General features: G+C 30.3%; 1 protein-coding gene across 4 annotated transcripts in view; it reads left to right on the top strand.

The window, feature by feature from the left end:
- The window catches only part of LOC106683202 (acyl-CoA Delta-9 desaturase), a 29,621-nt gene extending 18,041 nt beyond the window's left edge, over positions 1 to 11,580 (top strand). For 2 of the 4 annotated variants that reach the window (XM_014424511.3, XM_014424512.3), the window contains 5 exons: positions 8,635 to 8,822; positions 8,914 to 9,044; positions 9,229 to 9,434; positions 9,523 to 9,708; positions 10,225 to 11,580. In XM_014424511.3, coding sequence (XP_014279997.1) covers positions 8,636 to 8,822; positions 8,914 to 9,044; positions 9,229 to 9,434; positions 9,523 to 9,708; positions 10,225 to 10,573 — 1,059 coding nt within the window. In that variant the 5' untranslated portion in view covers position 8,635 and the 3' untranslated portion in view covers positions 10,574 to 11,580. Of the gene's footprint in view, positions 1 to 7,641; positions 7,782 to 8,634; positions 8,823 to 8,913; positions 9,045 to 9,228; positions 9,435 to 9,522; positions 9,709 to 10,224 lie in introns of those variants that run through there. The other 2 variants (XM_014424513.3, XM_014424510.2) reach the window with 2 other exon arrangements.
- Positions 11,581 to 11,824: the final 244 nt, after the last annotated feature.

Here is an 11,824-nt window from a genome sequence, read left to right as displayed (position 1 = left end):
TTTGTTTTCCTTATGTAACTATGTGTTTGTATCTTTTTTAGCCCTGAAGAAGCCCTGCAACGTGGGGCGAAACGTTGGCTCATTAAAATAGTATATTTCTACTATTTGAGTTTTTTTGACCGCACCCGGACCATATTCCTTTCATCTTAAATATTTCACCTTTGGCGAGAGCCATTTTAACAAACGAGAAATACGAGTTCAGTTACCTCTCTCAGATAAGAGGAGAAAGTTGTATTTATTTAGTGATTGCTAGTTTTATTTTGGTGTAATTGTCCAATTATTGGCCCGATGTGAGGCGATGTAAAGCAATCTGGTCTGACGTAGTTCAAGGGCACCAAGGTCATTGTGGCTGCTCTTCGGCAAATCGTTGTTAATTGTCAAGACGTCTATTTTAAAGGCACTTAAAGCAAATGTCATTTATCATCAAGCTTCATTCCACGGCTCATTAAAAAAGTAGATAACTAAAGGTTTTTTTATTGAATGGTGCAATTTTTTTTTTACGTACTAGAGAAAATGCTCGAAAGCAAAAGTATAAAGTTTAAGTAGAATAGCATACGTTTCCAAGACTTTAAACGTTAGTTATTAGTTGTGATCGTGTATTTAGTTGTTGGAATTTATGACAGTGAAATGTGACGTCAGTTTACAATATGTTAGAGAGTAAATATTCAAACCGAGCAAATCCGATATCCTCATGGCACTCTTTCGCGCGATTATTAAACTTATCTGTAGTTGTTATCTAAATCTTCCTTGCAGTTGACACTTTCTGTATTGTTCCTTACTGTAACTTGAGGGATATCACTGTATCTCATTTAGACAATTATAGGAAGACCAAGATTGCAAAACAATATGATTTCAATCGTGTATCAGTAAATCGACTGTTACGAATCTTATTTGATTTGTGGTTTATGCGATCTTATTTATTGTGTACTGCGTCTTGTTTAGCTACAATTTGTGGGGAAGGACCAAATTCTAATTCTCAACAACTTTAACCGTATTTTCTAATTTATGTTTTATTTCATCATTATTTTTTTTTAATTCAAGCATTTTATCTGTAAAATCTCATGTTCTTTACTCTAATGGCTTTGGTATTGGTCTTACTTAAAATGTTATACCACAATTTTCGCGGTTTGAATCAGGTCTTAAAATCTCAAATTTCCCAGCTTTATGAGTTTTCTAATCATTGGGCAGATTAATACTCGTCCCTTTGGCAACTTCATTATTTTAAAGGAACAAGAAGTAAAACATTTGTTGTGGATTAACCAGTAAAATCTGGTATTGATCTGATTATTAATGATTATTTCAAATAATATATTTTATGGTTTGTTATCCTTTCTTTTAATACGGAACCACCACATTATTTTTACTTTCTATTTTCCACTTTCCCTATTAAATCTTGCAATGATTGATTGTATTTTGCCTTATATGATGATTTTTAATTATTATAAAAACGACCGCGATGGAGAAAATTACAAATAGATCTAAAATATGTTTCGACCAGTAAAATAAAGATAACAACTATTATTTTATTGGCATCCACGATAGGGATGATAAATAATGTGAAATACTTTTCTTGATAGATAGTTTTCCTGATATAGCAATGTAAACCTACTCGTATATCTGAATTCTATGCTAGTTTTAATCCTGCTATTGTGAGCTGCATATGTTTCGACTTTGTTTACACCCCATGCTTTATCATGTTCGACCCATCACGTATCCTTCCGTGGATGAACGGCGGTGCAGGTGGGAATGCAGCGACGTCCACGGCGGTATCGAACCCCAGAGCGGGTCGACAACCCCACAATGAAACGGTTCTCGAGTCGTCCTACTTTTGAATCCATGGGTTATTTATTTCATGACATTAAGTACTGGAACAGATCAGTCTTGAAAAAAAAATTGACGAGATCCTTCAACCGTGATCTTTGCATGTATTCAGTAGTTCGAATATATAGCAAGGCGAACATATAGAGGGCGTCCCAATCATAAGGACCCAAAAAATTGATAAACTTGTTTGTGCCTGAATCGAGATATTCCACATAAAAGACACTAATTACTATTTATTTAATCCAGATATTAATTTTAATTAATAAAGCAGCAACCGCACAAAAAAAATTATGGAAAGGCTACGAATTCAAAATAACGATGAAAATGCTAAGAAATTTGAGGGACACGTACTTTGCATGAATTACTGAAGCAGTGCCTGTTCTAATCTGGTCCGGGCTGGCTGACTTGTATATTGGAGTAGACACTCGAAATAAATCTCGACTTTTGTACTCTAGCTAGAATAGTTTGGCAACCTATGAGGATAACCCATCTTTCTTGCTCTAAGCTGGAGAACTAAAAAAAAAGAAAAGAAAAAAAAAAAAAAAAAAAAAAGGAAGCTCTACTAATAATAACTTGTAATCATTATTGTCTCTAGGTTTTTATTTATCATTAACAGATAATCATATTTATAACAGTATCAAGTTTATTTATTTTGGGAAGGTTTTTAATTGCATAAATAATTTTTTTTTTAAAATGTTTTCTTTTAAGCAGGTATTGTGACGTTCCATAGGCATTATTTACGCCTATGCGTATGTTGTTAGTAATCATTAGGAATCTTGTTTTCTGTGTACTTGGTTTACTTTTCTTTTGTAATAGATGGCCAACTTGATTTAGAATTAATATACGCCAGCTATTTGGACCTATGAAACAGGACGCATCTTGAAGTAGAGAGGTGGCCCCTAAGCCTCTTCATTGGATTATATCCTGGTTGCATTCATTAGCCTGGGATGGGACAGAGTGCGGCGTCATTACCGGCTCAATGGCTCTAGATTGAGTGCTCTTGTCGATGTGCCACTTGTATAATTGTTACAGAAATTTAACTTATGTCAACAAAATATTTATTTTGTAACGGTTTTAACTTGCTGTTGAATTATTTTCTTGTTTTTTGTTTATTTGTAACTTCATTAGAATCTATTGTAAACTCTTTAGAGTACATGGTAATCTCTGGTTTGGTTTGGATTACGTCTTTATTGCTCTGCTTGCTCGTCAATTCTTAAATTCCTCGGCCTTGGAGTCAGATTGACTTCAAACGTTTTTTTCATACCGCAACAATGGTTGTTAAATCAGCAACAAGAGCAAACATTCCTCAACAAAAGCACCTTGTTAGTACTCGCACAGTATGTTTATTTAAACTTATTGTGACACCAAATTCTTTCTCACCATCCTAACTTTTCGAAGTTCTGAAAAATCTCTGATTTTCCACATTATTCCGGGTCCAGTATACCGGTACTACTTGTGAACTGGCTTGCATGATTTAACCAAAACGTTGCTTATGCCCATGTTAGGACTTTTTATTATTTTTTTAATTAAAGGATTACAAATTATTATCTGTAAATATTTTGCCTTCATCGCCTATGTGCCAATATCTATTACGAAATGTTATTTAGAAGAGCAATTACGTGGTAGATTCTCCGAGGATCAGCTGATAATTATATAACGGTTTCGTTTGTTTTAGCTTGAAGTGACATTTATTCTCCCTTGGGAAAGCGTTTGCTGCATGAGGTCGCGGTTGGATATCGTACTCCCAAACCCACTATTCTATATTGGATATCTCTCAAAATATCGTTACCTGTTCCTTGCCCCCATTACTCCTATGTAACCCAGTCCAAGAAATCTTATTAGATATGTATTTTTTTAATGTATGTGTATGTATTATACTCAGGAACATCGTTTCAGGAAGCGATTCATAACTTTTCAATTCAAAATTTGTGAAATTTAGAAACCTACTGCAAAATTATTTAATTTGTAAAACATTATTCAATTTTTATTATACTCAAACATGCTTATAAACACTAGTTAAAGAGGAAACGTTAAGAAAAAAGGCAGTGATCAAATAATCTTTCCGTAGTGTAGAAAAATATGGTCAATTTTTTTTGGAGAAATTTTAAATTTTTTCTTCCCCTCTCAATATGTTGTTTCACCAACGACCAGAGTTATACGTTTTTGATATTTGCAAAGTAATGGTTGAAAGTATCAGTAGCTGGAAATATTTGTTAATCCTTGTTATTTGTTTACCTGCTTCTACCAAACATGTTTTGTTGCTAACAATCTACCTTATCTGTTAGTCAAAAGGTTAGTTTACTTGTTTACCTCTTATTTTATTTGCCACTTTATTTTGTGAAGTTTTATCTGTTGTTTGTTTTAGTATCGACAGTCATGTATTATACATATTAGAATTTCTGAAGAGTATATTTTCGGAATTCCATTATTTCCTTGACAATTGGCACATCAAAAATTATTTTCTATAATTTTTAATGGATTTGACTAAAAGATATTTCAGACAGGTAGCCTACTGTCCCAAAACTATCGAAATATCACTGAATGGGTCGTTCTTGTAACATGTAATACTCACCGCAACATAGCGGCCCTACTCTGCGACAAAAGCTGAACAAATGACCTGGAATCTTTTTTTTTCCTCTCCTGTGGGTCTGGAAGATGCTTTCACCAGCTATAACAGATTGTAGTCTGACTAGACAGGTGTATTATGTCGATGAATAACGAAACGTTTTCATTCACTTTATCATAATCTCCATTTGTTGTTATTTTATTTTAACGCTAGGGAATATAATATAAAAACAATATGCCTTGTGAAACATTCAGATTGTTCTATTATTATTAGTTAAAAAAGGCTAACATTTATAATTTTCAGCTTTTTTTAATATCCGATTCAGTTTGGATGACTTAAAATATTTTATTAAGAATTTGTAAGTTTAGTTTTGACTAATTTTGAATTCTGAATGCTTGAATTCTACCTTTTTTATTTTATTTTATTTTTTACGGTTGTTGTAATGTTTCCTCGGTTCGCCGATTTCTCTAACCTCTTAACTACGCTTTCTCTATCTTTCAGGGATCACAAGTTTTTTTTTCCCGTTAAAATTCCTAGTGATTCTCGTGTTCATTTTAATATTTATTTATTTCAGACCGTCCCATCAATTATACAGTTAAGGGTCAAAGCCCATTCGAAATAGGAAATAATAAATTTAAAAAACAAATTAATTGTTACTTAGCGTAAATATTTGTTTTACAGGTCCTACTTAACATTTTTATTTTATAGTTTTGTCTGATACTGGACAAGCTAAGATTTAAAAAAAAGTAAACAACATTTTTTTTCAAATCATTCAAGAGTTTATATAGTATTGTAGTATCAAACAACTTTCACCAGCTTGTAGTGGTTTTTTTTATTAATTACACAAAACCGGTTTATGAATAAGTGTCTGGTTTCATTCATAATTCAATCAATCGTCTTTATTTAAATTTACTTGTAGATGTTGAATGAGAAGAAGAGAGTAAAAAAATAAAAATACAACTCTTCTATTAACGCATCCAAAGACCTGACTGAAAAGAGATAACGAACGTTTACTCCACGAGGTTAGCCTGATGCAGCTATTTCCAGACACTCGGGATCGCTGCCCAGTTTACATTCAAACTGAAGTCAATGCCAGTTTTTATCATTTTCCTTATCTTCGGTATCCGAAATTTACTTTATTCTTCTTAATGCGGTGAGGTTTTTCTTCGTGCGGTTTAAAGAAATAAGATCATGTTTAGTTTGTGTTTGTCCAAAGGGAATGTGCCTTTTGCATAAATCTTATTCTGAGCATTGTGGGTTTTTGTCGATCTTATCATCGAAGAATTGTTCTAATGGCTAAACGCTGAGTTGATTTATCTCTCGTTTTCAATGAATGACTAAATAACTCACGAAACATTTTCAAAATATATTTTGTCATCATTTCTAGTATTCTCTAAGTCTTAATTCTTGTGATTTCAAACAAATTTATCGAAAGTACATTTCTGCTCGTTTAAATACTTGCCCACAGATTTGGGAGAGGAAGTATAGATTATATAATACCTTACACAGACAGGAACTTGATATAACTAACAAGGTAGGGAGAAAACTGGCGTCGGAACTCACACCAGTTTGATCGGATCTCCATTAGTCTCTCGACTATCTCCTGAACACTATAAACATTGTCTGCAATTTTTATTTAAATTAGTGTTTGAAACAATAGATTAAGCAAAAAAAAAAAAAAGGAAAGATGTTATCAAAACTAATTATAAATACTATACCAAAATCTTTATATTGTATTGAAATATGATACGAAAAAAGAAATACTATACAAAAATTGATCAGATCTTTATTGGTTTTTCAACTATCTACTGAACACTATTAACATTGTCTGAGATTCTTATTTCAATTAGTGTTTGAAACAATAGATTAAACAAAAAAAAAGTAATCAAAACCAATTAAGAAATACTACACCAAAATCGGCGCATACTCTCGATATATACATATTCATAGTTACAAATCTACTTAACACTTCTTTCGTCTTAATTATAAATTTAATAATTTATAAAACAATTAAGCTTTTTCACAATTTTTATTTTAGTTTTAGGACACTGGTGAAGGGGTTTTTGCAAAGTTTTACTCAATTTTTAAATTAAACCTGTAGTTTTTTATATAAATATTTAATTTACGTTTCTCTTATCCTGTTATTAAAATTAGGTAAGTATTTATACCACCTTATAAATAATCAATATTTTAATTCCCTTTAACAATTTGAGGAATAAAATAAAGCTGAAATATTTTTGTTTAATTGTATAAATTTCGTGTTCAGCTAATAATATAAATGAACCATAGTGGATCTAAGGCGTTTAATAATACGTAGTATACTTATTTGTATTACTATAGGATTTTACTTGACTGATTAAATAACAAAATATACAATATTAAGTAGTGTAGTATAGATGCAAGCAACGGCTATGCCAAATCAAATAAGGGTTTAACAGTGGTAGTGTACTATGAATAAAACATGAGCATAACTAGGTAGGTGTCATAATTCATGTTTTATTTCTAAAAATTTTAAAAGAATAACTGAGTGCTTATGTTAATATTTATCTTTACTTATCAATGTTTCATTGAAATACTTTTTCTCTTGCTTAGAATTCACAACTTAAATACGGAATATGAACTGGACTAAAATTAAAAACAGTTTTAATTGAAATACTTTTATTTTTGGTATAATAGCCATTGTATGTATTATTTAGTTGATTAAATGAAACAAATATAAAATTAATTACCTGGAGTGTTGAAACGTGAAGACCGCTAACGAATCATTAGTTGAATACATGATAGCCAACTGTATAACTTTGAAATTGTGTCTTGAGTGCTATGCTATACGAAAATTCATATTATTCTTATACTAAATGATAAGAATCAATTACAATATCATTGAAAAATTTTAATTACATACAAGAACACCTATTTGTATTCTAATATTAACATTCCTTGATGTTCTGTTGAGGAACTGATTTTTCTAACATATTTTATCCTTAAAACGTACCACACAAATACAATAGGCAACCTTTATTGTTATTTCCTTAATTTAAAAAGTAACTTTTTTTTAATGACGTTCTTTATACTGTATATTTCAAGATCGAAATTTTCGATTAGCTTCGATAGCTTGTATATGGGATAGACCTGGTGCACAGGTGCCCCCCTCCGAAAATTCCTGAATCCACCGCTGGTTTCCACAAAAAATCGTTTGAATCGAAATTATCGTTTATGAAATGTAATCAACAACAGCTGGACTAGCCTGTCTTTATTGTTAGACTTGTCTAATAGCTTTTAATTTTAGATGATAAATTATATGTTAAAATTTGCAATATACAGCATGCATTTATTCTTGTTTTCTTCACTGATCTTCATTTCGCAAAAGTGTTTTGTGGAGATGAATCCGGAGTATGTAAGTTTTTCAAATAGCATAATAATAGATTTTGATTTTTATGTTAGAGGGGTGTTTATAAAAGAGCAATTCACGTATCGTATTACTGTAAATTTGACGTTTCGCCGATGTAAAGTTTTAATATTTTTAAGAAAACAAGAATGCGCTGTGAGCATACTGCATTAATCTAATTTTCTAGTAATATAAAGTGAGGTAAATATTGTTAATGGTTTCTCTTATAAAATAGGAAAAAAAAAATTATAAATCGTGAAGAACTTTTTCCGTTAAATTGTATTGTTACTAAAATATTTTTAGTTATTGAAAGTAATTTAATAAATTTTTTATCCAGTTGTTTTGTTCAAAGTAATAGGAATTATATTTTAGTATTTATGTTAGGTTGTATTGGGAATAGGTTACATAAGCGCTTCTAATGTTATTTGGTAGTTATAGTAATAATGTTATGTAAGTAAAATTTGCAATGAATCTGTAGCTGGACCTGTAGATCAGCATAAAACTCAACAAACTAGAAAAGAATATTAATTTGAAGTTTTAACTTCACTGCATATTATGCTGCTGTAAATAAATTGTATAATGAATTAGAAATAGCTGATAATGGTTAATTGTTTTAACTGAAGCATTTCCATTTATAGTTGCAGTTTTTCATTGTTTTATAAAATTTCTTCTCCTGACCTTTCCCAACAAATCTGATACACGTTTTTAACCATCACAGTTTTGTTATAATTTGTCTTCCCAACTCAAAATGTTTGAAAAAATTAATTTTCTTTTAGGAATTTAATGATTTGGTTTAAAGAATGAAAACCTTTTTGAATGTATTGTTATCATAAAATTTTATGATTTTATTAATTTGTTTCAGTATGGCACCTAATGTTGTTACGTCAACATTGACCTGTGAAACTACCATTCCAAATCCACCTGTGAAGAAGCCATATAAACGGTCAATCGTTTGGAGAAATGTCTTGCTGTTTATATACCTTCATATAGCTGCACTCTATGGCCTGTACCTCATGTTCTTTTCTGCTAAATTGGCCACAGTTGCTTTTGGTAAGTGACAATGTAATTGTGTCATATAAGTTCAATTATGTAAACAATAACAAAATATTATGTTTTTAAAAACGTATTGTTTTGTTTCTAGCCATTCTAGCCTACCAAGTAGCTGCATTGGGAATAACAGCAGGAGCGCATAGACTATGGTCTCACAGATCATACAAGGCAAAATATCCACTTCAAATTCTTTTGGCATTTTTCAACACTGTATCTTTCCAGGTATGTAAACTAAGTTTTTAAATGAAGCTATTATTGTTTTTAATCTATCTATTATAAATTACTCCAAGGAAGTTAATTAAATCTATATTTTTTCAATCTTTGTTTTTGCTTATAATGTTTAAGATTGTATGTATTAACCTTTATTAGATTCACATCTTGTAATTTTTTATTTCTACAATTACAGAATAGCATTTACGAATGGGCAAGAGATCACAGACTCCACCATAAGTATTCTGAAACAAACGCAGACCCACACAATGCTACAAGGGGATTTTTCTTTTCACATATTGGTTGGCTCTTGTGCAGAAAGCATCCTGACGTAATGGAGAAAGGAAAAGGAATTGATATGTCAGATTTAAAAGAAAATCCAGTTGTAATGTTCCAACACAGGTATATCATTTTCTAAACATATTTTGTTATTGTATTGATAATATCAATATCGAACAGATTTTATTAACATTTTGTATTATTACTTCAGACATTACCTGAAATTGATGCCACTATGCTGTTTTATTATTCCAACGATGATTCCTATGTATTTCTGGGGTGAATCTTTTGTCAATTCCTGGTTTGTTGCTACAATGTTCCGTTATTGCTTCTCTCTCAACATGACTTGGCTAGTAAACAGTGCAGCACACATGTGGGGCAACCGGCCATATGATAAGTAAGTTTAATCTATCATCTTGCCTTTTTTATTCTTAAAAATATTATAAGTATCAAATATAATGTGGATTTATTATACTAATTAACTAAGTTCAAAATTATTTGTTTAATTGGCTATATAATATTAGAAAAATTAAATATGTACACTCAACGTATGAAATCCATTTCTGATTCTTGGCTTTACTGTTCGAATTAATTCCAAATTGAACATAAAACATTTTATTTCACAATTTCTTATTTTTCATCCTATCAATTGATAAATATTTATTGTTTAGTTCAATTATATACTAATATTCCATTCCAAAAAGAATTATTAAGTTTTTGATAGCAGTTTTGGAGTCTGCATATTTTAGTATTGTACAATTGTGGCTGTTTTTTCAATAGTGAAAAGACCCACTTTGGCTAAGAGAGTTAACAAATAGTTTTCTCAGAAATAAGCTATATCAGCTAGCCAATTTATTAACTTCTTTGTTTACATTTTTGATTTTTCATTGTATTCATTTTTCTTTCTTCCTAGGAACATCAACCCTGCAGAAAACTTTGTTGTTGCTATTGGTGCTTCTGGAGAGGGTTGGCACAACTACCATCACGTATTCCCATGGGATTACAAAGCAGCTGAATTGGGAGATTACAAAATGAACTTCACTACAGCCTTTATTGACTTCATGGCCAGAATCGGTCAAGCTTATGATTGTAAAATCGTCCCAGACAGTGTTGTCAGGAGTCGGATGCAAAGGACTGGTATGATGTCTGCTGCTCCAGTAAAGAAGAACCCAGAAGAAGAAGTACATCCATGGGGTTGGGGAGATGAGACTATACCTGAAGAAGATACCAAGATTGCTGAAACTATGTACAAAAAAGAATAAATCAACCAATTTTATTGCATTACTGATAGTGCCTAAAGGTTGATGGGATAGCATAGTTCACAACATTGTTAATAGTATCTTTATAGACTTATAAATCTGCTATTGCAAATGTATATTAGACAGCTGTAGGAATAAAATAAATTGCATTTATCCATGCAGTAAAGAGCTGAAAAAGTTCAATTTTATTACAAAAATATTTATATTTATCATTATATAAAGAACAATAAAACAATTGACAAATAAAATATTTTAATAAATAAGAATTAATGTTCTTGACCTAAAATATACTACTAAGAACTGTTGATGACACAGTGTATATGTTCCTTCCATGAATCTTTTGTTATTTATTACTTCTTTTTTCTTCTGGTTTTTTCTTGATCGAAAATTTTTCTTCCTGTTAAAGATTGTATCTTTAGCCAACATTTTGTTTTTTCATATTGTCATTCTAGCTGATTAATTAACAATATTTTTATTACTAGCAAATATCAATCAAGCATTGGGCTGTTCTGAAAATGCAAGTAATACACATATGGTTAAATTTATAGTCTCCTCTGTACAATTTATATCTACATAAATATATCTTTTAATTTTTTTTCTCTTCATAATTTATTGGTTAAAATCTCTTTTTTTCTTTTTTTAAAAATATTGGTGAAAAATGCACCTTTTTTTAAGGAATTATTATTTGTTAGTGTTCTAAGGACAAGAGAAATGAGTGTGATATTATTTTTATTTATGTTTATTTGTTATTATATTAAATGTAACTGAAAGTATTGTTTAATTGTCTATAATTCTGTTTACTAAGACGTAGATAGCTTACGTTTTTTCCTTTTTATTATTACAATGTTTGAAAAACAGGATTTATATCTTTGTATCTTTCATGTAATGTTTTCTCTTAGTAAGCCTCATTGTGATATTAGAGTATTCTGCGTTAAGACAGATGCAGTTACTTTTTGCAAAAAAATATATATATATTTTGTATTGAAATATATATTCTTTTCCCTATCATCTTTTTTTTTTTTATTTTATTTATTTTTGATTTATTAATAAGTAAAATTGAAGAGATTGTTCAAATTTAAATTGTATATACACTGTTTTATTCCCTTAATTCTAGTTTTGTTAAAAAAAATATTTGCTCCTCCAACTTTACATGTAGTCGACTTTTTCTTTAGATGCTTAATTTTCCAATTTACTATCTATTTTCCTATATAAATTTACTTTTATAAAAAAATTAGAATTGCCACCACATTGTAA

This window comes from Halyomorpha halys, unplaced genomic scaffold, assembly GCF_000696795.3.
Source record: "Halyomorpha halys isolate HHAL.00 unplaced genomic scaffold, Hhal_1.1 Scaffold472.1, whole genome shotgun sequence".
NCBI lineage: Eukaryota > Metazoa > Arthropoda > Insecta > Hemiptera > Pentatomidae > Halyomorpha > Halyomorpha halys.
The sequence above is the reverse complement of the archived record's forward strand: the minus strand, read 5'-3'. Positions and strand labels throughout refer to the sequence as shown.